At 40.3% G+C, this 24,805-nt stretch overlaps 3 protein-coding genes across 5 annotated transcripts; all 3 read left to right on the top strand.

Annotated features, from left to right (window-relative positions):
• Positions 1-196: 196 nt before the first annotated feature.
• On the top strand, positions 197-4,402 carry rpusd1 (RNA pseudouridine synthase domain containing 1). Of its 2 annotated transcripts, none has more exons than XM_014982648.2 (6): positions 197-1,082; positions 1,610-1,844; positions 1,930-2,053; positions 2,617-2,719; positions 2,808-2,909; positions 3,516-4,402. In XM_014982648.2, exons 2-6 carry the CDS (start codon positions 1,657-1,659, stop codon positions 3,908-3,910), a joined length of 912 nt encoding a protein of 303 aa, XP_014838134.1. In that variant the 5' UTR covers positions 197-1,082; positions 1,610-1,656; the 3' UTR covers positions 3,911-4,402. The 2 variants fall into 2 exon arrangements, with proteins under 2 accessions (XP_014838134.1, XP_014838132.1); XM_014982646.2 differs by having other exon boundaries at positions 202-1,082; positions 1,607-1,844.
• A 934-nt stretch (positions 4,403-5,336) lies between these two features.
• Positions 5,337-9,929, top strand: slc25a17 (solute carrier family 25 member 17). 2 transcript variants are annotated; one of them, XM_088008224.1, is made up of 9 exons: positions 5,337-5,525; positions 5,828-5,841; positions 5,923-5,989; positions 6,066-6,217; positions 6,324-6,440; positions 6,981-7,129; positions 7,234-7,329; positions 7,428-7,513; positions 8,301-9,929. In XM_088008224.1, the coding sequence occupies exons 1-9, from the start codon at positions 5,491-5,493 to the stop codon at positions 8,452-8,454; spliced, it is 870 nt and encodes a 289-aa protein (XP_087864350.1). In that variant the 5' UTR covers positions 5,337-5,490; the 3' UTR covers positions 8,455-9,929. The 2 variants fall into 2 exon arrangements, with proteins under 2 accessions (XP_087864350.1, XP_014838129.2); XM_014982643.2 differs by having other exon boundaries at positions 5,781-5,841.
• Positions 9,930-10,834: 905 nt separating this feature from the next.
• znf598 (zinc finger protein 598) lies at positions 10,835-23,139 on the top strand. The gene is made up of 12 exons (XM_014982639.2): positions 10,835-11,227; positions 12,481-12,593; positions 13,802-13,931; positions 14,092-14,303; positions 14,392-14,609; positions 14,686-14,779; positions 16,309-16,610; positions 16,701-16,776; positions 16,862-17,724; positions 19,659-19,809; positions 21,300-21,447; positions 21,750-23,139. Exons 1-12 carry the CDS (start codon positions 11,054-11,056, stop codon positions 22,122-22,124), a joined length of 2,856 nt encoding a protein of 951 aa, XP_014838125.2. The 5' UTR covers positions 10,835-11,053; the 3' UTR covers positions 22,125-23,139.
• Positions 23,140-24,805: the final 1,666 nt, after the last annotated feature.

Raw genomic sequence — 24,805 nt, 5'->3', positions numbered from 1 at the left:
TTATCTATAGGCGACCACCTGCAGAGAGGACACTGGGCAGAAATACTGAGCCAAGAATCAACAAAGCGGTTTAGTTAATCTGTTATAATTATAACATTGATTTACTGAAACCTAAAATGACGGAAAATCCACCAGCACTAACCAGGCCAGGTATATGAACAACTCACTCTGCTCCACTAATTAACACTATATTCACAAATATAATATGAAAGGTAGTTTAGAAAAGCAGGTTACTGACCATTGATGTCACTGACTATTTACTAGTTTTTGGGATTCATGTTTGTATCTATGGAAAAAAAATAGGTTATTTAAATTAAGAGCAAATGAATAGGAAACACTTGAAATGCTTTGAAAACTAATTTACAAATGCAGATTTGGGAAGTCCTTTACAAAGAACATTACATTAATGTAGCATATAACACTTCCACTTTATTTTGGACTTGAAAAGACAAAAACTGGCCAGTAATTGAAAGTAACAGTTCTGGATCAGGATAGGACAGCAACATGCTTTAAAAAATTAGATCTATCAAATATAAAAGTAAAATAATCAATATTCTAAGGACAAACAGAAAAGTATGTCAGATTAAAGTATCAGAATATAAAAAAATATGTCAAATGAATTTGTAAATACGAAACAATACTGATGATGTGATTAATTGCTTTATTCTTTTTTTCTTCCTTTTTTTTGTTGAACAAACCTCCCAAAACAATTAAAACAACAGGAGACGGTTGAATTGCATAATATGTTATTCTAATTCCATGTTCATTATTTATTTTATTTATTAAACAAAGGTGGAGACAGTAACTATTCTATTTTATCATTTCTGTGTAGATCCACAGAAATGATAAAATAGAGCGATTCGCACTATCTTCCGCTCTCTCTTTTTTTTCTTTTTTTTGTTGTAATTTTTAACATGACTGTCATTGGGCTACATAACCTGAAGGTGGCGACATAATCCCGACGGACTAACAAAAACGAGAAAAGAAGAACACGCGCCTGCGCACAAGTGATCCATGAGACGTGGTTTTGTTTACATGTTTTGGAAATAAGCTCCTCACATTTAACCTCAATAGGACGTAAGGTAAATAATTATTTAAAGCGATGTAACAACGTGTTTCATTGCCGGACAAATGTCCGTATTGAGCGTGCTTTATAACTGTGAATTGTTTAATAATTTAAAGGTGAAACAACAGCGCTAATAACATGCTAACTAAAACTTCACTGCATCTTGGTGGTGCCATTGAAATGTATTTATTTGTTTGGAATTCGTAAACCACACCACTATGCTCTTACTTTTTACAGTATAATGGTGGTTTAACGCAGCTAAAAACATTCTTATTCATTTATTAAAGAGTTGCTCACAATGAAAGGATAAACATTTTATTGAGTACTGCTCTATTAACTCGACTTTCAGACTGCTGTTACATGAGTTTTGACTGATATGGAGGCAAAGTGTTAATGCAGCCAGAAATTAAAAACCTGGTATTAACTCTAAGTGAAACTGTAATTACTCAATATGTTTTCTTGTTGTTTTTTTGTTTGTTTGTTTGTTTTGTTTTTTGTTGTTGTTGTTTGTTTGTTTTTTTCTATTCTCCTTTGGGTCAGAAGTCCCGATCCAGTCTCTGCGGGGCTGGATTGACTGACAGCTGCGCAGGATGAGTTCGGAGCCAGCCAGCATTGAGAGCCTGCGTGTGTTGTACCAGAGCGACGAATACATCGTTGTGGACAAACACTGGGATATCCGTATAGACAGCAAGATGTGGTACGAAAAGCAGACCGTGCAGCTGCAGCTTCTCCATCACTTCCCCCATTTGGCAGACCCCAGCACGTACTATGGGTTCAGGTTAGCAACCACATTAATTCATGCATCCAGTTTCGTTACGCCTCATAAATAGTTGCATTATTTTAGCTTTTATTTCTTCCAACAGATTTTGTCACCAGTTGGATTTTTCCACCAGCGGAGCTCTTTGTGTCGCTCTTAATAAAGCTGCTGCCGGAAGGGCTTACCGCTGCTTTAAGGACCGCACTGTCACTAAGGCCTACTTGTCTTTGGTAAGAAACAAAAAAAAACGTATTTCCAAACTCTGTTCTGTTGTTGGTTTATTGCTAATTAGGGAAATATCAGAATTTTGAAATATAGTCCGACCATTCATGAAGTATAGCAACACCAAGCCCTTTTATCACTGAGTCTGATAATGCAGCAGCTATTAACTATTTGTAAGTTTTATCAAGCTATGTTTTCTTCAACATGAAACTTAAACAAAACCACTCGTCCTTCCTGGTAGGAGTGTAGGGTAAAGTTAAAATTTTCTTTTCTTTTTCTTTCCCCCACAAAATGTATCACAGACATTTTACTGATGAAAACCAAATGTAGCATATTTAAAGATAATGTCACCTCCTCCCATCAAAGTGGTTGTTAGTTTTAATTCACATAAGATTTACTTGATAGATAATATTATACATAAATTGAAAAAAAAAGAAGATTATACAGACAATGATCTAAAAGTTATTGAAGAATCATGTTTTCTCTCTGGATGTTGTGGCTTCAGAGCTCGGCCCACAAACGTTGCTGTCTGCTACTCCTTCCCTTTTGTCTCAGTGAGTTTCTTTTTCAGCTTCGTGGGTGGGTGGAAAATGAGACACGAACTCTGGACTTCGCTGTCGGCAAGAACTCCATGGAGGGAAAAACGCATATGATGTGCATCGAAGGAACTGAAGGTACAGGTTTGAAATCAGCTTGCATGAAATGTACGGACAGCAGCTAGCTTTAAAAGGTTTACAGCACTTTCTCATGTTCACTCAACAGGTTGTGAGAATCCAAAGCCTTCCCAAACTGAGCTGATAGTGTTGGAGTACGGGGTGTATGACGGTGACCCGGTCACTAAGGTTCTGCTGCAGCCGCTCACTGGTACCTGATCTTATTTCTTTTCTTTTCTTTCATTTACAAAGCCTTGCAAAAGTAGTCTTTTTTTTATCTTTTTGCATTTTGTCACAATCCAACAAATCAGTGTATATTATTGGCATTTCATGTGATAGACCAACATAAAACAATGTGTAATTTTGAGGTGAAGCAAAAAGGACACATTGTTTAAAAATATTAAAATGTGTGGTGCATTCTCTTTCAGTGGTTTTTACTCCGACACCTTAAAATACATCCCGTAGGTTTGGTATTGATTTAGGGAGGCTGAATACAAGTGTGTGTTTTTTTTGTTGTTGTTATTTTTGGGGGGGGGGGGTTGGTAAAAAGTTTGAAAAGTTCATAACTTTGCACTAATTTATTTTTGTTTTTGCCTAAAATTTTCATTAAATACTTTGAAGTTTGAGACAAAATCAAAAGAGCTAAATTAATATTGATAAAACAATGATTGTGGGTTAAATTCAAATGAAGTCGTTGCAGTTTGAAAAAGCAACTTGATGGGTTGCAGCAGAAATCTTTCACCTCGAGTATTTCAAGAAAATTCTTTGATAAAGAAACTTCCTCTCTGACTGTTTGCTATGACCTTTGTTTTTTCAGGTCGAACCCACCAGCTGAGGGTCCACTGCAGCGCCATCGGCCACCCCATCGTCGGAGACTTCACCTACAGCTTGGGAGCAGACGACTCTCCGTATCGCATGATGCTGCATGCCTATCTCCTCCGAATTCCCCTGGAGCCTCAGCAACTTCTCGTCACTGCCGGAGACCCCTTCATCCCAACGGTCGACCCCAAGTGGGTCCCGCAACGCTCACTACGGACACTGGAGGCCACTGTCGAGGCCGTTTTGGAGCACAGCAAGACGAAGGAGAAGGAACGAGAGGTGGCGAGAAGCGAGGGGGAGAAAAGGAAGCAAAGCAAGCAACACAGGACTGGGGAGAGCGAGGAGCAGAGGAGGGTTTGTCAGGAGTGGCTGAGTGAATGGGCCGGAGACTGATGGGTTCTTGTTGTTTTGGTTTAATGTATTTACACAAAAAAAAAGCAGGTTGAGCATGCTTAAAAAAGTGAGGGACCACACACAGTGCTTAGAAGAGCATGAAACATTAATAAGTGTCGTTAGAAATCATGTCAAAGGATATTTTATGCACTTAAAATAATCATTCTCAAATCTTTGTCAGGTCAACCATCAAGTCATAGTAAATTAATTACCTCACTGCAGCCGAAAATAAAGTGCCTTCCCTCATGATCATAACGTCCCTTTTAAAAGAAGTTTTTATTTCACTTTTATGTTCAACAATTTCTTTTTTTTAAAAACACTCCTTTCTTGTAAATGCGTTTTGGTTGCTGCTCCGGTCATGGAGGTTTAAAATCACAGATGTTTCCTTGACTCATGTTTGTTGTCATGTAATGTATCTTGTTACGTAAATCCCAACTAAAACCCTACTGTTGTTAGAAGTCCTGTGTCTATTAAAAAATGATTAACACCCGTCTTGGTTGCTCTCATGTTTGAGAAAACCTGAAACCTGCACATTATGAATACATTCAGGCTAAACATACCAGCAACTGTAAAGTTTCTTTGCAGAAGCTGCCCAAGAAGAAACAAGATTGTATGAAGCAGTTACCAACGTCTAAACAAGCATTTGAATATTGTATTGAATCACAATAAATGCCTAAAGAAGTTGCTGATGTGGTTGTCGTGAAAACACTTGCAGTGTCAGGCTGTTTTCATTTTTTCCAGTTTACTGTGAATTCACCAAAAATATCCTCTCAAGACATTTTACAAGTCCAGTTTGTAAACAGTTTTATTGAATGTAGTTAATTCCATTCCTATCCAATGATTTAGTCAGATCCATTTACATACAGTCCAGTCCAATCTTAATGGTAATACACAGTTCGTTACATTTCACAGTTGTCCCATCTAAATTTACCCAACTATTTGCATTTAGTTGTTGACTTTGCAGCAATTCCTAAGCCTGAGCAAGCAAGTGGCAGCAGTGAAGAGGAACCACTGGTTCTATTTTCTGTGAATACAAAGTTATTGCTGTTGTCCTGGAGTGACATATTTCAAAACAAAGTAGCTTGGGGTCAGGAGCACCTTTACTGAGTGAGAAAAACTCACCGCAATAATTGTTAATTCTGCATGACTTTGAGCTAAAGACGTAAAAACAGAAAAGGACTTGACAAAGGAAAACAAGAAGCATAAAGTTACTGGTAACAAATGGCATAAAATTTGTATAATTAAACAGATAAACACTGAGCGAGGAGTACTTTGGGAAATGAAAACAAAAAGTAGTCACTGCAAAGGAAGTTATACATATTACACAGTGAGAAATGCATATTTATAAACTGTCCAAATTAAATACTGAGCATTGAAATCGGGCATGGAACTACAGTACCCATAACCCCGTTCTGTGAGCCGCAGCTTCGAGGAAGTGTGAAGAAAAAAAGGAAAACAGCGAGCCGTTGGATAGCTGAGCGTGTTGACAGCTGTTTAGCGGTGAAACAGAAGGAGGTTATCATCATTTGAGCAGCTTGGAGTAAGAGGACAGCTGAAAATGACCGCCGAGGTTTTCTCCTATGAGAGTTTGGTTCATGCTGTGTCAGGAGCCGTGGTAAGTTAGCTTCACTTTCACTGCTTCTTTCATTTACTATGAAAGAAGCTTTCTTGTCAGTTACCTATAGTGACATCTGACCCAGCCGAATAAAAGTTAATTTGATAAATATGTAGATATTATTATGTCTTTGACTTTTGAGTTGGTGTTGTGCTATAGAAATTTGCGTCGCTTTAAATTTGTAAATTTCTTAGCTGAGTTCGGTGTTGTCGTACAAGGGTCAGTCTTGTGTTGAATGACTTCGGTCCGTTTTAGGGAAGCGTGACTGCGATGACAGTATTCTTCCCTTTGGATACTGCCAGGTTACGTCTTCAAGGTAAGACGTGGACGTGTAGTTTCCTTTGCAGACGCAGTTTAAATGCTAGATATTGACAAAAAAAAATTTCTTTGAGTTCAGTGGATGAAAACAGGAAGGCCAAATCCACACCTGCTATTCTGGCTGACATTGTGAAAGAAGAAGGACTGTGAGTGAAATGATTTTAACAAATCACAGCTGAATTATGAGAGAAATGAAACGGCATTTCTGCTGCCTCTCTGCAGACTAGCTCCCTACAGAGGATGGTTCCCTGTCATCTGTAGTCTTTGCTGCTCCAACTTTGTCTATTTCTACTGCTTCCACTGGATGAAGGCCAGCTGGCTGAAGAGCAGGCAGTCAACCCCCAGCACTGACCTCATTGTAGGCATTGTTGCAGGTAAACCAATCTCCTTCTGTATCACAGAAAGCTTTCTTGTGTATGAGTAAGTCTACAAACAGACAGTGAGGTTAGCTTTATAATTTTTTATCGATATGTTTTCCAGGTGTTATAAACGTCCTACTGACCACTCCTCTGTGGGTGGTCAATACCCGGCTGAAGCTCCAAGGCTCCAAGTTTCACAATTCAGACATCCGGCCCACAAACTACTCTGGTATCCTGGGTAAAGGGATTTGCTTTGAGTTCACATTTCCATGGAGAATCAGTTGTATTCTTGAGCTTTTTCAGATCTTTGTTCAATTACTACCACAAACTTTAGTGTATTTTGTTAAGATTTAATGTGCTTTTATTCTGTATAAATAAAAAAATTAAGTTTGGTATGCTTTTGCACAAACATACTTTTAGACACACCTTGAATTTTTTTCTGTCCCCACACCATATTTCACTGTATGTGCCAAGAATGATGTGCAGTAAGTTTGTATAAACCCCCAAAACATTATTATTATTTTTTCTTTTTGTCTAGTCTGACCAGCGCACCTTCTTTTTCTTGAAATGTACGTTATAATTTTTACATTTATATGTGTAAAACAAAAATGTATTTTCACTTCCCAATTACCCACATTACTACTTTGTATCGGTCCACCACATTAAATGCTTCGAAACAGCATTGATGTTTACGGTTGTAACATGCGGAGAAAGTTGAAGGGACATAAATATTTTTGCGAAGCACCATTTGGCGTAACCTTCTCTATGACTTCCGCAGATGCGTTTAAGCAGATCGTCCGTAAAGAAGGTGTTGGCGCCCTCTGGAACGGCACCTTCCCATCCCTGCTGCTGGTGCTCAACCCAGCCATTCAGTTCATGGTTTACGAAGGTCTGAAGAGGCAGCTGAGGAGAGGGGCTTCCAGGGAGGTGAGCTTAGAAGGTGGTAGCAGGATTCTCACGTTATCTAGAGATAAGAGGCTTGGTAATAAAGAAAAAAAATGCGACCGATCTTTTCTTCCTTACCCTCTAAGCTTTCGTCTCTGGAGGCCTTCATCATCGGGGCGGTCGCCAAAGCTGTCGCCACCATTGTTACGTACCCACTGCAGACAATGCAGTCCGTCCTCAGGGTGGGTCTCACTTTTATATCCATCATTACTTCATCAAAAGAACTGGAGGACATTTTGGCTCCAACTGTATGTTTTCTCCATACTTTCCCTAACGACAGTTCGGTCAGGTCAACACACCGACAGAAAAGTCGACGCTGCTGTCCAGCCTGCAGACCCTCCAGGGTCTACTGGTGAACAGAGCCAGGTGAGTTTTCACAAACAGCGCACATCTACGATGATTACTTTGAAATCGTTTCAGAATGAAGAATTAATGTTATGGCTTGTTGCATTATTTTGAGATGGAGCACATGTGTGAACTTGCAAGGGAATTACCAGGAATTTCTCAGGAAAAGTGAAAAAGGGTGGAACAACCAGTCCAGAACTGGTTTTTAAGCACTTCAAGGTTACGATTTATAGGAAGCAGGAATTTATGTCTCCTTTCGTTTTTTTTCACTTGAAGAGATTATAATCCTTCCCGTGGTAACTTTCTATTTGCCACTCTTCAATAAGGACCAAATTTGTTTTGAGCACGACTAATACTTTTCCAGTCAGCAGATGATCTCACTTGATCTGTTGATTCAAATTGGTTGCACTGGATATGATTTAGGGGTGTCAGTGTAAAAGGAGATAAGAACATTTTTCTATTTATATTGTAGCACCACACAAAATATGCAAAAGTTTAAGAAGTTTCAACGATTTTGCAAAGCACCGTAATTGTTCGCTAGCAGTCTACCAGACTGTTGTGTCAGTCATGAATTGCAGCCCAAATACATTCCATCTTCATTAATTTTTTTTTATTTTATTCTGTGAATGTTGAAATTAAATCAATAAATAATTGACTCATTTGAAACATTTTTGTGTGCTACAACTAGAAGAAATGGGTTTTTTTTCACAATATTTTATATCGATAACAAGCCTTTTGTTGTTTAGTTCTCTGTTAAACGGTCATCATCAGTCTTCAGTCCCGTTTTCAACCTACTTCTCTGCTGCAGGAAACACGGCGTGTCGGGTCTGTTCAAAGGCCTGGAGGCCAAGCTTCTGCAGACCGTCCTGACTGCTGCCCTCATGTTCCTTCTCTATGAGAAGATTGCCAGCAGCACCTTCAGAGTTATGGGACTGAGCAGCGGCCACTACAAGAGACGCTAACCAGCAACCAGAAATGCAACCCTGGACACTTAACAACAGAAACGCGCTGTGATGATGACCGGACTGGACCTCATTTTTAAGATTATTTCACTAAACAAATGATAAACCACTACTGATATTTTATGGTGATTTTCTAATGTTGGAGTTCATTCATTTCGTTTCTGTGCTCCATCAGGTTCGTTAACCAGTTTCAGGACCCGACCAGAACCCTTGAGTGTAAATTACCTTGAGAAATAATGAGATTTGGTTGTATATAAAAGCAGGTTTTAATGCCAGAAAATGATCAAATGTTACAAGCCACACGTCACATAAATGGATCAGATACAGAGTTACATTCACCGTCCAGCGCTGGGGCCACACTTAGCTCACCTTAAGGATGAAACCAAGTGAGGCAAGGTTTGCAGCACGAGTTTAGCTTTTTATTCTTCTCTGCAATCTGTTCCCTCTCTAAAGGGTAGTCTAATCACTTTCAGTCTGTTTATGTATGACTGCCAGCAGACACGCATACAGATGGTTATGTAAACTGCAGCGTGTGTGTGTAAGAAGTTAAAAGAGGCTAAAGGAGACAGAGGAAAAGATAGAAGAACCAACAACACTTCTGTTTTTGTCTTAAGATTTCCTGCTTTAGGTAATTGGTTTTCAGTCTTACTGACTTTTCATCGTCAAATTGATAATGTAGAAATAAAGATCAGAGACAGGGAAATGAGGTATTGCCATTGGTGATCCTACAGTAAACGTAAACTGGTTCACTTCAGATTTTAAGGTTGATTGTCTATGTGGTTTATGAATTCGTACAGCAGCTCTCATTAAACCTAAACTTTGATACCGACTTCGTAAAAGCAATAACAATTTTCAGGAAGGAGGAATATTTTTTTGTCTTTTTTGTCTACATCTGATGTTTGTTGAAACTTTATTAACCATTTCTTCAGTATCTTTTGATATTTAGACAAGGATTATGTTGACAGTTATGTTCATAATCCCCTCTGAATAATCTGAGACTTCAACTGCATCCAAATACTTTTTTTAAAGGTTTAAAATGTGAAAATCAAAGTAATTTACAAACATCAGGAGGTCTAGAAATTGGACACATATTTCTCTAAAACTATTCATATTCCCTCAGATTTTTCTCTTATTTTCTATACTATTTCTCATTGTGGAAACTGTTCATCTGATCAAAATTAACAGGGTAACACTTTCAAAAATACATTGAGCAATATGCTATTTTGATCAGGTACAAGAACTTCATACAAAATGTGTGGGAAAGCTATCAAAGTCCAAATTAAAACCTTAAAATATTTTTGAGGCAAAGGAAGAGCTGCCTGACAGTTCTGGCTACTATAGAGCAAATTGAAAGAAAATGTGACATTCAGTGTGAAAAACTATGAACAGCTTAAAGAGCATGATATAATTTTAAAGAAGTTAGTTCACGTTTAAGCATTTATTGTAATTTTGAATAAACTTATTATCCATCGCTATCTCTGTCTAATGGTACATTATGCTGTAATTCAAATAATGCTGCTGATAAACCCATACAATTTCTCCATAGTGTGATAATAAAGGATATTCCCAATCTATTATAAGGAATAAAAATGAAAGAATCTTTAAAATACCTTCAGAAAGTAGACTGCTTCACAGTCACTGGCCTTTGAAAACCTTAGAAGCAATGAATAGCTTTAGACAATAGATACAATTAAAGATATATTTCACTCAATGTAAACAGCAGTTTTTGAAAATGAACCAAAGATTTTTCCTGCCACCTGGTGGACTGATTACAGATTTGATCATTTTCATCAATAATCATAAATAAACATACTGTAGTGCTTCTTTTCCATACCCCTTTCCTTTATATGATGTAATATAAATATGTATGTAGTGCATCTGGGGCTGCACAGTGGTGCAGTTGGTAGAGCTGTTGCCTTGCAGCAAGAAGTTTCTGGGTTTGATTCCTGGCCTGGGGTCTTTCTGTACGGAGATAGGCACCAGCAACCCTCCCGACCCCACTAAGGGACAAGGGTGTACAGAAAATGGATGGATGCATCTTGTAAGCGTGGAGTCTTCTTGATCTCGGACATGTCTCGTGGAATCACAGAGTTTGAAGAACAACACAAAACAGTTATTTTTTAAATTATCCTGTGTTTAGAAATCTCAGCAGCGTAAAAGAAAATTGTCAAACGTTAACTGTTCAAAATAGTGTGCTTTAAGGGGTCGACAAAATTATAAAGGTACTATATTAGTTGGGTTCATATCTAGCTTCAGGTTACTGTTGTCCCGGTAGTCTCGCAGAGTCCGAACGTTTTCCAGAACACTCACTGAGGCGTGTGAAAGGTTTTTACGGAAGTCCAACCGTGCCGGTGAACACCAGACCACAACACGTGGATCAGCCATGACAGCATGCGCAGATGCCACATCTGAGAAAGGCGCAACGAGCGTGCTGTGGTCCTGACCTCGGCCCATCCATATACTATATAGATCTGTGGCACTCCAACCGTTACGTGACGCTATAACCGGCAGTACTTCACACTTTCGTCGTTACGTAAGCACTTCACTGCCGAGACGCTCCCAAACAGTTCTAAGCTTTAGCTCCCTTTTTACCATCAACATGAACTCAACAACCGTAAAGGAGTCTGAGAAGACATGCGTCTTGTGCTGCCAGGACATCGACATCTTCGCTTTGGGTAAATGCGATCACCCGGTGTGCTACCGCTGCTCCACCAAGATGAGGGTACTCTGCGACCAGAAGTACTGCGCCGTTTGCCGCGAGGAGCTGGACAAGGTGGGGATTACTCTACTACTCTGGCCCGGGGCTGGAGCTAGCTAGGCCTCAACGTCATTTTAGCCTCCCTAAGTATTAAAAGCTGCTTCCGTGTAATAGTATCTTAAGGGAATTTACAATAGGTATAACTGCGACAGGAAATGATATAGTGTAGCTTTATTGTGCTTAAATTACGTTTAGTAGCTGTCACTCGCCGAGCAAAGCAGGTAATGCTAACATCAGCACAGCAGTATGTGTTGGTTTATCAAGTTAGGTACTGTTACATAACAGATTGGCTTCAGTGTTTATCAATGAATGAAAACATGCTAAAAATGTAATCTAATATTGGTAGCAATGTCTTAATTTAGTATCACATCACTAATATTGTAATTAACTTGCTAATTACTAATGCCCTGCTAGTAAACATTTACATTTTGGACAAATGTTAGGAAACGTGAGAGATTTCAACACATGGTGATGTTAGGTTCAAACTGCAGCTTTATTCTACACAGAGATGCTTTAAATGGACAATATCAGTAGATATGAGGGTTCAGGGTATTGTAACATTCTTTTGGGGTGACTGGGAACCTAAAAAAGTAGAAAAACGATAAACAGCCTAAAACAATTTTAAAAAGCTAAACACCAGTTTACACATCAAATAAATCACTAAACAATATAAAGGCATTAAATCTAATCAAAAGGTGATGTTAAACAATTTGTATTTCATGATGTGTAACTTGATTTAACTTTAAAAATGTAAAATATAAACAAGTATGTCCTTTATCATAAGGTTGGACTACAAACTCTGGTTTGTATTCCTTCCCAGTTTCTAGAAAACATAGATAATCATGACAGAACATCCACTTACTGGGAAATCTCTAAAAGTTGAGTCTGCAAAGGTGTGAAACCTGATTTAGGATGTCTGGATTTAGTCAGGATATAGACATAATCATGAATATGGAAGTGCTGAAATTTTGTAAAAGGAAATTAACTCATCGCTGTCTCCTAACTCTCTCTGTGTGATTCAACCTGGTAGCTTCTCTGTTACCAGAAAGTTGGTGTTTTCTTGAAAAATTGTACATTTTAAAATGAATATGTCCTGGCTGCAGTTCACCTCAGAATTTTTTTTTAAATCAATTATCTTCCATATTGGTAGCATCATGAATATTAAGTTTTTAGTTTAAAGCTTAAACAGCTTTTTTTCTTTTGTTTTTAAAATAAAATGTAACTTTTTGGGTGTCATTAGTTTAACCCTTCCTATCATGCTCTTCCAGGTGGTGTTTGTTAAAAAGCTGAAGACCTTTCAGGCTCTGCCTTATCAGCAGTTTCCCTTTGAGAAGAGATACGACATATATTTCGTTGACGAAATGACCCACTCTCAGTACAGGTATGGAAAGACTCTGCTCTTATTGTTTTTAATGCCTTGGGGTTATTATAATGCTTTAAAACACAAGATACCAGGGTTTTGCATGCCTGATAATTTAGCAACTAAGATATTGAAAAAGTAGCTGTATATATCCTGACTAACTGGGATAATTGATTGCGGGAGTGGGAGGGAGAAAACGGCTTCACTGATGTTTTAGTTTCTCCCACAGAAAAAAGCTGTTTCTTTTATAGTAGTATCTGGATAGTTAGCACATCTGTATACATGCATAACAGACAAGCTATCAACATTTCTTACTTGAATAACCAATTTTCTCTTTTTTGTGCATGTAAAACTGTTGGTTGTTAACTCAGAAAATGTAGCAGAAAATCTTTGTTCTCTAAAGTGTCCATGTTAGAATCAGCTGTGTTTGGCAGGTTTGTGCACACAAACTAGAAATTTGACTCTGGTTTTGCTCTCACTGGAAATATTTAAATTATAGGCAAAACGAGCATTAACTCGTGTAATGCTTCTGCTGGTTATGTTTATATGCAGATCAGTTTGCTGAATGTCAAGGCTTGGATTAGCATGTGTACCATAAAATACTTCATAATCTTAGAATTTAGTTTTGAATGTCATAATATTTCAAGACTAGTGTTTCAGCTGCTCTCTGTTGAGCACTTCCTTCTAAATCAAGGGCTTTCTCTTTCTGCAGTCAGGTCACATGACACAGATAGACACGAAGCAACATCGACAGTTTCCATTTCACCGTAAATGTAACTGGAAGAGGTTGAGTCATTGGATCAACTAAATAATGGGCACGGCCTATTGCACAGTTTTGCAGAGCGTGCACACAAATATAGTCTGTGCAAAATGCAGCTGCGGGTCTAACTGGAGCTGCAGCTGAAATAATAACAGACTATAGACTGACCCTCATTTGACTGAATAAAACTAAACTGTGGCTAAAAATTACAAACAAAACTTTTTACAACGGTTTATGAGATGAAACTGTTTTTTCACAACTCTTATTGGAATGTTAGAAATACCTGATGTCCAGAGGGACTAAAAGCTTGATGTGATGAAGAAGCTGGTTTATGTCCCATGCATTCTTGTAAGTGGCTGTAATATTGCAGCTGGTGACTCTGTGGTCACAAGGTGGCGACGAGTTTTCAAGCTGTGGATTCAGAGTTTAAGTTCGCTTTTTCTTGCTGTGTTTTTATGTTTATAATCAGGCGTCTGCTGCTGTCGGAGTGCGTCCGATGTCCTGAGCCTAAAGTTTTCTCCAGATTTGAGGAGCTGGAGCAGCACATGAGGAAGCAGCATGAGCTTTTCTGTTGCAAGCTCTGCTCAAAACATCTCAAGGTATGTGAGCTCCTCCCTGATCCAGAGAAATCCAGTATTTCTGTTGTAAAATCAGATCAAGTGGCTGTAGTATAGCTCTGTTGTTGGTCGTGAAAAGTTTACCCAGAGATCAAATATATTAAAAAGTGAACCGTGTTCTGAAAACCTGCCGCCTCTCCAGATCTTCTCTTATGAACGGAAGTGGTATAACCGTAAGGAACTGGCGCGGCACAGAGCGCACGGCGATCCGGACGACACGAGTCACCGAGGACACCCGCTCTGCAAGTTCTGCGACGAGCGTTACCTTGACAATGACGAGCTGCTCAAGCACCTGCGGAGGGACCATTACTTCTGCCATTTCTGCGACGCGGACGGCTCGCAGGAATACTACAGGTGTCCGCAGAAGAATGAAAATCCACCCGTGACGCATGTGTTTCATCGCATTCCTGCTTGAGTTTCTTACTGACCCGTCTGTCCTCAGTGATTACCGGTATCTAAGCGAGCACTTCAGAGAGAGCCACTACCTGTGCGAGGAAGGACGCTGCGCCACGGAGCAGTTCACGCACGCGTTCCGCTCCGAGATCGACTATAAGGCCCACAAGGCTGCGGCGCACAGCAAGAACCGAGCAGAGGCCCGGCAGAACCGCCACATCGACCTGCAGTTCAACTACGCTCCGAGGCAGCAGAGGAGGAACGACGGTGGGTCATTGTGGTCTTGTCGAGCTAAAAAGACGTTCCTGAGGCAGTGAGCTTGAATAGTCGTGTTCTTCTTTAGGCATGGTTGGAGGCGAGGACTATGAGGAAACGCGGCATAATCGAGGAGGACGGGGTAGACTGCAGATGGGCCAGAAGAGCTGGAGGTACTCCCGGTGAGTTTGCATGATCGGCCCTGGGATCCATTGAAAGTTCCCTTGAACTTCAGCAAATGTCAACCACAAACTTGGATCATATTACATATTGTGCTGCGTCTTACCAGCATTTCATATGATATACCAACACAAATCAGTGTGTAATAGGAGTAAAGCAGAACTGCAACTCTCTTTTGATTTGAGATATGTCTAAGCTTAATAATTTGAGAACTACAATTTACAGTTTATTCAGTCAGTATTTAATACAGCAGACACAAATAATGTTGAAATAACGTTGAGTTGACTTCCCTCTCCAGATGGTACAAAATGCTGCTACATGACTTTTAGCGAGCAATAACAAACAAGAACACATACCTCCAGTTTTGGTGGGGGTTTTTACAGGCTTCCAGTTCAGTTTTGAATGTTTTTTTTAATTATTATTATTATTTTTTCTTTTTTAAATCTCTTAATGATCTCACCCCTTATTTGTCTGAACTGCATCAACGTTACATACCATTGATTGGTCTTAAATCAGATGAAAATATACTTTTTTGTTTAAAAACACACTTTCCTCTCCATTGGCTTTTAATTAACACAGTCTGAGTGTCATAAGGTAAGTATCGTATGTGCCTTAATCTTTTCCTTTTTGTATGTACTTGTGTTAATTTATTTATTTTTTTAAGTTTTATTTTAATTTTTTATTCAGTTGAGTCTAGGGATGAAAATACTTTATAATAAAATTTGTTGCACTCGATAAACTAATAACTTCCGCTTACAGAACTTAGTGTTGTAGTTTGGCCGCCATCCAGAAGAGGGCGCCGCTGGTCATCTTGAAGGTTTTTACATCTCTGGGATGTAAAAACAAATATGGCGGCCGGCCATTCCAAACCGGGAAAGAGAAACGGTCCAGAGTCCGACATGAGATGCAAAATGCACTTTTACGCGGTTTTGTTTTGAAATATTAACACTCGGAAAAACTCCTTTAGTTTCACCTTAGTAAGTGTTGATTCTGAGGGCTGTCGTGAGTTAATGCACTTCATGGAGCCAAGTTTTAATATTCCTTCAAAAGCAACCACATACGGTACTTCTGTATGAATGCCTCTCTGTTAAGGGGGAATTAAGGGTTTCAAATATTTTATTCTTTTAATCATTTGGTTTTCTATTTGGCAACCTAAGAGATTCATGGTTTGTTGTATTTTATAATTATGTCTAAGCTTAATAATTTGAGAACTACAATTTACAGTTTATTCAGTCAGTATTTAATACAGCAGACACAAATAATGTTGAAATTTAATGTGTTTTTATTTAATTCAGCATATTATGAAAAATGTATCCCTTTTTCTCATGTTGTGCAGACAGTTGATCCTCTTTTTCTTGACAACTCAGGTTTTAAGAATATGGCAACTTATAAATTAATCTTTAGTCAGCCAACTTTAGTTCATTAATTGATAACTTGCATTCCTAGTTGAGTCCTGCTGCACTCAGCCTATCCTCTCTTCACATTTCACCTCCAAAGCTCCATTTATAAGCTGTTCGTCTTATCTGTGCAGGGAAAGAGAAGAAGAGGACAGGCAGGTCGAAGCAGCTTTAAGAGCATCGATGGCGATGCAGAGGCAGACGGAGCGGGCCGCCATGCTAAGGCAGATGGAGCGACCGATGACGCAAAGGCAAACAGAGCGACCGGTGACACAAAGGCAAACAGAGCGACCGGTGACACAAAGGCAAACAGAGCGACCTGCGATGCAAGAGAGGAACACTTCAAAACACTGTAGAGACGAGAGGACAGAGAGAATAGAACCTGAAGAGCCCAGACACATGACTGGACCGATCAAACCAAGCAACAAGCCTCCAGGTATAAAAATAAAATCACAGTAACTTTATCTTCTTCTTCAGATTACCAACTTTGTCTTCAATGTTTTGTTTTTTTTGTTTTTTTTAACAGTAAAAACAATGAAGAGCTCTAATCCAGGAGACGAAGATGACTTCCCCGCTTTAGGAGCCTCCGCCGTAGCACCAATGTAATCCTCATCTCACCAAATGAAGTCATCATCTCATGATAGTCAGTTGTGCTGAAATGTCTCCCGTGTGTTCTCCTCCCTCCAGCGCGAAGCCGGGTCCGGCAGCACCTGCTGCTGCAGCGCTGAAGGAAGAGGAGTTCCCGAGTCTTTCCAGCACTGCGGTTTCCTCCCCGATGACCCCTGCTTATTCTGGACAGCCGAAAAAGAACTCCTCCTTCCAAGAGGAGGACTTCCCTGCTCTGGTGCCCAAAGTTCGGCTTCCCAAACCCGCGGCGAGCGCCAACTCGGCGTGGTCCAACAGCACCCCTGTGGCCAAACCGAACCCTCAGCTTCCTCCTCCTTCTAGAGCTCCGCCTCCTCTCTCAGCCGCTCCCTCAGGGCCTCAGCTCCTCTCTTCTTCAAACTCGTCATCCTCCCGCAAGAAGAAGAAAGTCGGGGAAAGAGAAAAGGCGACGCCTCCCTCTCTGTCTGACGACGACGACGGCAGCAGCGGAATGACCCAGCAGGAGTTCCGCTCGGTGCCCACCATGCTGGACATCTCTTCCCTGCTCACCATCAATGGAGCCAACAACAAACCCTCCGCGATCCCGTCCTCCGCAAATCCGCCCCCCAACCTGGACCTCCCCTTCTCCAAAGCCGGCAAGAAGAAGAAGCAGAAGAACTTGGCTGCCTCCTCCGCGTCGGCGCCCGCCGTTTCGGACACTGCGGCGCCAGTGAACGCGATCTCCGTGGAAACGGCTGCGCAGAAGGAAAACGTCCCCGAGAAAACCTGGAGCAAATCACTGTCCAGCGCCGTCACGGCAACCAGCATGTCAGCCAGTGGTCCCACTGATGCGACATCGGCAGTTTGCAGAGATTCTCCGAGGGTAATAACGCCGCCTGTCGTGGTTCCGGCGCCGGAGCCAGAGGAGGAATTCCCTGCTCTCATGACCAAGAAACCTCCTCCAGGTGAAACTTAGTTGCCTAGTTAAAGTCTTCTGTCTGCAGAATAAGCAACTATAAACTTCAATTCATGTTATCTGGATTTAAATTGTGTTTTATTTTAATTTATCCGTTGGTTTCAGACAAAGTGAGATTTAAAATCTGAATTACTGATAGCGGTAATATATAATCCTAAACGACTATACAGTTTCTAAATATTAAAAGGTCACTAAAAAACAGAAAAGGCCACCAAAACGAGTCCAGCGTTGATGCAACTCAGACGAACCAATCAAAGAACATTAGAGTAATTGGAGTTTTTAAAAATAGGTTTTATTCGTCCACCGAGTCAAAGTATGAGTGAATTCCATCATTACTGACATAAAGCAGCTTCATAAATCAGGGTTAGGTTCAACAATTTAATGTGTGAGGATCTTAAAATGTACCAAGACACGGCCGTCTATTTTAAATGACTGGTTGGCAAATGAGAGCGTTAATCAAAGAAGCAAAATTGACAGCAACGTTAAAATTTTTGACATTCCAAATGCCTTGTGTGGCAGAAAACTCACCCATATTGAGCAACATGGTGGTAGCAGCATCATGCTGTGGGGATGCTTTCCTTCAGTTGACAACAGGAAGATGGATGCGGCTAGATGCAGGGCTAAGAACTTTTAAAAACCAGTGTTTTTTTTTTTTCTCTCTTATGCTTCACAAATATCTTCAGCTTTGGTGTACCAGAGCAAATCCCACCAAAATACAATAAAGTTTGTGGTTGACATGCAGAAAAACGTGAAACATTTAAAAGAGTTTTAATGGATTTGCGAGGAATAAACAAAAATCAATCAGTCTATACCGCCGTAATGGTTTCTCTGACCAGACTTTTTTGATGCATTCAAGTACGTCTCGTATACTGGGGTGTCTTAATATCAAATTATCGTCAAACTGATGTTAAACCTTTATTTCATTCTCAAATGTGTGCAGTGTTCTTAAAGAGCAAAATCCAAAACAACAGTAGGTGTGTTTCCATTACAAACATGCTGCGCTGTAGTCCTCCTGCCGGTTCCTGTCATCATCTTTTCCACCGTCTGTAACATCCGACTGTTGATCAAATTACTCGAGTAATGCGACAAGTGTTTCCATCGTAGTTTTGCGGAATACACTAGTTTTGATACAGCCAATAAAAACACGTCATCCAACTGCAGAAACTGTTTTATCAAACACGTGTTCTTCTTGCATCAAGAAGATTTATTTTTGTAGTTCCAGTTTGCTCAATTTTGAGGTCGATGACAATGCAGCACCATTCACCCTTTTCAACATGCGTTATTGTTTTATCATCCATCCATTCAGTCAGTGTATATATTTGTGTCATTTTGTCTTGAATCTTAATTTTTGTGTACCGAAACGGCAACTAAAGGGATTTTTTAAAATGAAAGTTTGGATAATCAAAGTGATAAAACTGCAAGTCTAGAGGGTGAAACCTCTGTGCTCTTCATAATCTTTTTCATTCATCAGTCAAACCTCATAAATCAGGCGGCTCTGAAGCAAGTTGTTCATCTGTCATTGGGCTATGAAGTAGCCCAGTGTTTGATCTTGACATTGTGTGTTTGCATGCAGTCACAGTGCAGTCAGGGTTATCAGTCAAAACAGCTGGAAGCGTCGCCTAAAGGTATAAAACCAACAGAAGGCTTGTTCTGCTCTGATGAGTAACATTTGGAGCATGTTGTGGATTACAGCTGTATCCACACAGTTTGGTCCTGGTTAACTATTGAACGTGAATAAATGCGAGTACTTGGTGTCGGCGTAGAATAGGTAAGCACGCCTCTGTTTTGATGACGGACGTCAACATCTGACCGAACACCATAAAACATCGGTAGGCTGCTTAAACTACCTGGACGCTTCAGATCTGATGCCATCTCCTCAGGTGGTTCGAAGAGCTGCGACTGTAATCTGTGTTTATGCTACAGGTTTCAAGACCTCCTTCCCGGTGAAAGCCACAGCACCGAGCCCACCCCCGGTGATGCCTCCGCCCGGACTGGGAAGCTCAGCCCCGAAGCCGCCGCCGGGCTTCACAGGAATCCCCCTCAACAGCAACGTGGTGGAGCCCGCAGTCAGTCTGTGAGTAGCTGTTAGGAATATCGATTACTGTAATATCTGGACCATCGAGCACACCTGAATATATGCTGCACCCGCTAACTGTAAAAAAAATCAATGAATCGCACGATAAATTAAACCTATCGATCTCATTTTAATTATCAGCTTTATCGTCTCTTCCTGCCGTTTTTTCTTTCTCTTGATGACACTGAATGAAAAAAGGCTCAACTCCGGTGCTCTCCACTGACCCTCCCTTCCTATTTCCTTAGTGTAATGTCCAGCGCACGCTACATGAGTTGTCGGCTTATTTTCAAAACCTGAGACCACACATGAGCCGACAGAAATCCTAGGTATAACGGTTCGATCGGGTTCGTAGTGCCATGTGGTGTCCAGCCACATGGGCACAAAATAATGGCTACAAGTCCAGTTAACTAATTTTAAAACAAGACATTAATCAATGCTTTACTAGAATCTACCTGTGATGCATGTGGCTAGAGTCAGCTAAACTCCTGACTGAATGAAAATCATTGTAATCTATTTATGTCACGTTAACGAAGAACAGCTGAAAACTTGCTGGGTTCATCAACTGCGGTAGCAATTTGGCTCCAGTTCCTCCCCTTGTCATTTCTATATTCTTTGTCTGAAATGTTAAATATTATTGTTGTTCCCACATATCATTTCTGGGTTTCCCCTCGTAATTTCCCCTCAGAAATCACGGAGGAGAATCCACGCTTTCTGATTGGCTACCTGTCACATTCAGCGTTAAGCTCCCAGTCAGGAAAACCCCTGATTTAGATCAGATCGGCCACGACGATCCACCGTAACCCACCACACACTGCAGGATGATCGGTTACGAAATCACCAGCGAGAATCTTAGATCAGCCAACGATCTAAGAAAATGGGGGCAAAAAATCGTGCAGTGTGAACTACTGCATTAGGTAGTTGGATGTGCCCGTCTTCTCTATTTAAATCTAGTGATTACTGAAGGCCAATATAGTATACAGACTTCATAATCTGCACTCTTGGTTGAATGCAGTATTTATTTTCACTTTGGCTTTATGTTGTTTAGTTTTTATTTAAGTACGTTTTTTTTAATTGAGACTGAGACTCCATTTTATTTTTGTTTTTGGTTTTGTTTAGTTTATCAGTTCCAGTGTTATGTGTCCTTTTGAAAATAAAGTGTATCTATCTATGACAGGAAATAGCATGCATTATTAGTTATTTCCATTAAATCAGTGTCAAAAGGTCTTGAGACAATATTGTCGTTTATCGCAATCATTGTTTTGACAATTAATCGCTCAGCAAAATTTATTGTGGCAGGCCTATATATAGGTTGCACTTGTATGCAAGTTGCAGCTGTCCATGCTGACAAAAGATATTCATGCAAAAATATTTTTTTTTAGCCTACCAGAAAGTCAATAAAAACCATTAAACTCGTCTTCTTCAGTTTCATAATTGAAAATCCTCAGAATTGCTTTCTGTTTTATTGTCTTGTTTTATCCTTCTTCTTTCAGACCCCAAAAAATGCCGACTAATGGCTATTTGGTGCCGGACGACTTCCAGCAGAGAAACCTGGAGCTCATCAAGTCCATTAAAAAATATCTCCACCACGACGAGTCCAGTTTCAACCAGTTCAAAAACTATTCGGCTCAGTTTAGACAGGTAACGTCGGCGCCTTCGCCATTTTGTACTCAATAGATTATATAAGTGAAATGACTTGACCAGTGGAACCTGAACTTTTTCATCAATATTAAATAATTATTTACCTTAAACAATCTCCTGAATCTTGCTGAAAAGTTACCTGTAAGTTAGTTTTATTTTTAATTTAAGTGGACTAAGAAACTAGAAACTAAAGGAAAAATACTTGACAATATTTTTGCATTTTTGCAGGTTCGTAAGTTAAAAAAAAAACCCTCACCTGACTGCTTCCCTGTTTTCTGTAACCGTCTCCTCTCCGCTTCCAGAGCGTGATCTCGGCGGCCCAGTACCACCGCAGCTGCAAGGACCTGCTGGGCGACAACTTCAACAGCATCTTCAACGAGCTGCTGGTCCTGCTGCCGGACACCGGGAAGCAGCAGGAGCTGCTGACCGCCCACGCCGACTGCAAGGCGCTGGAGAAGCAGTCCGGCGCCAGTGGGGGGAAGAAGAACAAGAACAAGAAGAACGCCTGGCAGACGCCCGCCACGCCGGCCAACACGGCGGCCGAGCTGGACTGCCAGGTGTGCCCCACCTGCCGACAGGTTCTGGCCCCAAAAGACTTCAACTCCCACAAGACCCTGCACATCACCGAAAGCGAGGAGTTCCCCTCCTTGCAGTCCATCAGCCGCATCATCAGCTAGCCCCGCCGCCCCTTTTGACCCCCATCAGTTTACGTCTGTTTCCGGGCGACCTTTCAGCTGCAGCTCTGTGAAGGCGTGGCAGATGCAGCAGCCCGTTTGCCGTTTACGCAAACAGAGGGAGCCTTAGGCCTTCCTCTGAGGCAGATTATATCGATGGGTGGGTCCAAATGGTTTTCCACTTGGACCTGCTTCCTTCAAGGACGTCTCCAGCTGGCACTCACTGAGAGCGTCTGTAATCAGAACTGTGACTATAATAATAATAACAATAATAATAATGGAGGAAGTTGGGTTGCGGTCTGAGAGAGGAATTCAAATGATTGATTTTTTTTTTTAACATTGCTTTTTTTGCTTTCACTTAAACGGAGAACTGCACTTTGTCTTGGTAACATGAATCATTATGAGCATGCATGGCAGCGGTGCTGCTTGGTTAAACAACTAAGCAATTCAGTTCCAGTAATTAGCATCGTATTTATTTAAATATAACAGATTAATTGCTTAGTTTTTGCTGCTTAATGCCAGAAGGTGGTCAGCTAGCTGATGGTGCAAGGATTTTCTTTTTGTCATGATGTGACAGAAAATAAGCTGCTTCTGATATTGGAACAAATTTTTCTGTTGATATTTAAAGTGTTATGAACTTTTTTTTTTTTTTTTTTACATTCACACTCATTCCGTTCATATCACCATCCGGTAATCTTGGCATGTTCGTTGATCATCACCAGGGCTGTTGTACTGTACGAGGTTTCAACGAAACAAACTCATCTTCAGTCCTCTGCTTCTCCTTAAGAATCACTGGGAAATGAGACTGAGCTCGTTTGACTTTAGTCCCAGCTTTAAATTATTGCACATTTTACTTTGATTTGTCTGACTGAAGAAACATAACCTCCATCAAGCACCTTAATGTGTCGACACAAGTGCCAGCGCTTCTCCGTCTGTTTTGAGGTTTCTGGTTTTGCCCGGAAATCGTACATCAGTGCACTGTTTTCCATCCACTTCCAATAAAGCTGATCACATTGGACATCTGTCTCATCACTGTTTCTAGTTCAGTCTGTCATATTCCAGCTGTATTGGACTGAACAAAAAAAAGATTAATTTTTATAGAGAAAAAAAGCCTGTAATAGAAAAAAGTTAGTTTTTTTCTATTTTATATAAAACATTACATTAAATGTGTACTGTTTTTTTTTTTTTTGTTTTTTTTTTGTTTTTTTTTTTTTCATTTTAACGGGGCAGTATTATGTCTTCCAAGCACATTGTGCAATATTGTGCAATTTCAGTTATAAAAATGCTGTATTAGAGGTGTGCCGATCGATCAGCCACCGATCATAATCGGCCGATTTCCGTGAAAAAGTGTATGATCGGTGATCCCCGATCACGGTCTCTTGCTGCTGATCACCAAAACCGATCACATTTTTCTCACTTCGCAGCCTGCGTGTGCAGCTCATCTCTTTCCTTCACACTGCGCAAGCGCGCTGCAACGAATCCTGTTGTGTGGAACTATAACGCTCTGAGACATGTTTGCTTGCGGCGGAAAATTACCTCTGGGGTGAAGCACGTCAAAATGCATCAACACAACGAATCTAACATGACATTTAAAAGACAAGCACTTGACGGCGTTTGGCTGTATTTTCGAGGCTCAATGCAGGAAAAAAAGGACATCCGGAGCGGCCAGATGGCAGGTAAAGTACAAGTACAAACACTCACCCGGATTAGCATGACGGTCAGAAAGCTAAACAAATACCCCGAAAAATAATTGAAATCTTTGAGCTTGCGGAGTAAGACGCCGGTTCTGAGATAGGCCTCATGGATGATCGGTATCGGAATCGGCAGCAAAAAACCCCGATCGGAACATCCCTACACGCTATATATCAAATATGACATCTGACTTTGAGGGCCTCTGTCTCTTTAAAAGCTCCGTCGTCGCTCCTGTATTATTAACCCTTTAACAACGTTTTTACCAGCGTTTCACTGAGAAGGAGCTGGTATATTAAGCTCAGCAAACGCGTAGTTCCACTTTGCTTTTTGCCGCATATACACGTTTCACACCATTAAAAACATTTTAATATCAGGTGAAGATAGCTGCTGCTAATTAATTTAGGTACATTAATGTTGCAAAATGATGCTGCAGAGGAGAATTCATTATTTCATTCAATTTGTAAAGTTGTCCTGATCCTGAAGAAACAAAGCGGCTCCATTATAGTAGCACCACCATGTTTGCCTGCTGGTATAACATTATTTGGTGGATTCAGAATGATTCTGAAAAACTATGGGTTGTTTTTCCCCACGAAGAGGTATTTTACATACCAAAATCTAGTTTGGATTTTTTTTTTTATGTTTATTTTCCTTGAACTTGCATCTTTGTGTAGTCGTCCATTTTGAAGGGACACAATCTTCTGAGTTCCTTGAAAACCGTTATCCAAAATTGTATTTCAGCTACATAATTGTGAGGTAGAAGTAAGATGTAAAGTGATTATCAAAAATTACAGTCAAAATTTCAGTTGTGCTCTTCAAGACTCGTGTCTCCTTTTAAATAACTTGCTCTGTCTGCAGAAGAATGTATTGAACAGTAAGAATGTACTGAATAGTATTGCTTCCCCTTAACACAGCATGCTGACGCTCAGACATGGTGATGGCAGCATCATGGTGTGGAGACACTCACACCACATTTTTCAGAATTCTATTTTCAA

The sequence above is a fragment of the Poecilia mexicana genome, unplaced genomic scaffold, assembly GCF_051168715.1.
Source record: "Poecilia mexicana isolate PSO_F unplaced genomic scaffold, ASM5116871v1 scaffold_8, whole genome shotgun sequence".
NCBI lineage: Eukaryota > Metazoa > Chordata > Actinopteri > Cyprinodontiformes > Poeciliidae > Poecilia > Poecilia mexicana.
This window is presented reverse-complemented; position numbering and strand designations above follow the sequence as displayed.

What these genes read in the sequence shown, in the direction of transcription:
- slc25a17 (XM_014982643.2), top strand. Translation starts at nt 5,469, where the DNA reads ATGACCGCCGAGGTTTTCTCCTATGAGAGTTTGGTTCATGCTGTGTCA. An exon ending in AAACTACTCTGGTATCCTGG is followed by an intron (nt 6,441 to 6,980) that starts GTAAAGGGATTT and finishes TGACTTCCGCAG; the next exon opens with ATGCGTTTAAGCAGATCGTC. An exon ending in GGAGAGGGGCTTCCAGGGAG is followed by an intron (nt 7,130 to 7,233) that starts GTGAGCTTAGAA and finishes TTACCCTCTAAG; the next exon opens with CTTTCGTCTCTGGAGGCCTT.
- znf598 (XM_014982639.2), top strand. Translation starts at nt 11,054, where the DNA reads ATGAACTCAACAACCGTAAAGGAGTCTGAGAAGACATGCGTCTTGTGC. An exon ending in ATGACCCACTCTCAGTACAG is followed by an intron (nt 12,594 to 13,801) that starts GTATGGAAAGAC and finishes GTTTATAATCAG; the next exon opens with GCGTCTGCTGCTGTCGGAGT. An exon ending in GGCTCGCAGGAATACTACAG is followed by an intron (nt 14,304 to 14,391) that starts GTGTCCGCAGAA and finishes GTCTGTCCTCAG; the next exon opens with TGATTACCGGTATCTAAGCG.
- rpusd1 (XM_014982648.2), top strand. Translation starts at nt 1,657, where the DNA reads ATGAGTTCGGAGCCAGCCAGCATTGAGAGCCTGCGTGTGTTGTACCAG. An exon ending in GTGCATCGAAGGAACTGAAG is followed by an intron (nt 2,720 to 2,807) that starts GTACAGGTTTGA and finishes TTCACTCAACAG; the next exon opens with GTTGTGAGAATCCAAAGCCT. An exon ending in TCTGCTGCAGCCGCTCACTG is followed by an intron (nt 2,910 to 3,515) that starts GTACCTGATCTT and finishes TTGTTTTTTCAG; the next exon opens with GTCGAACCCACCAGCTGAGG.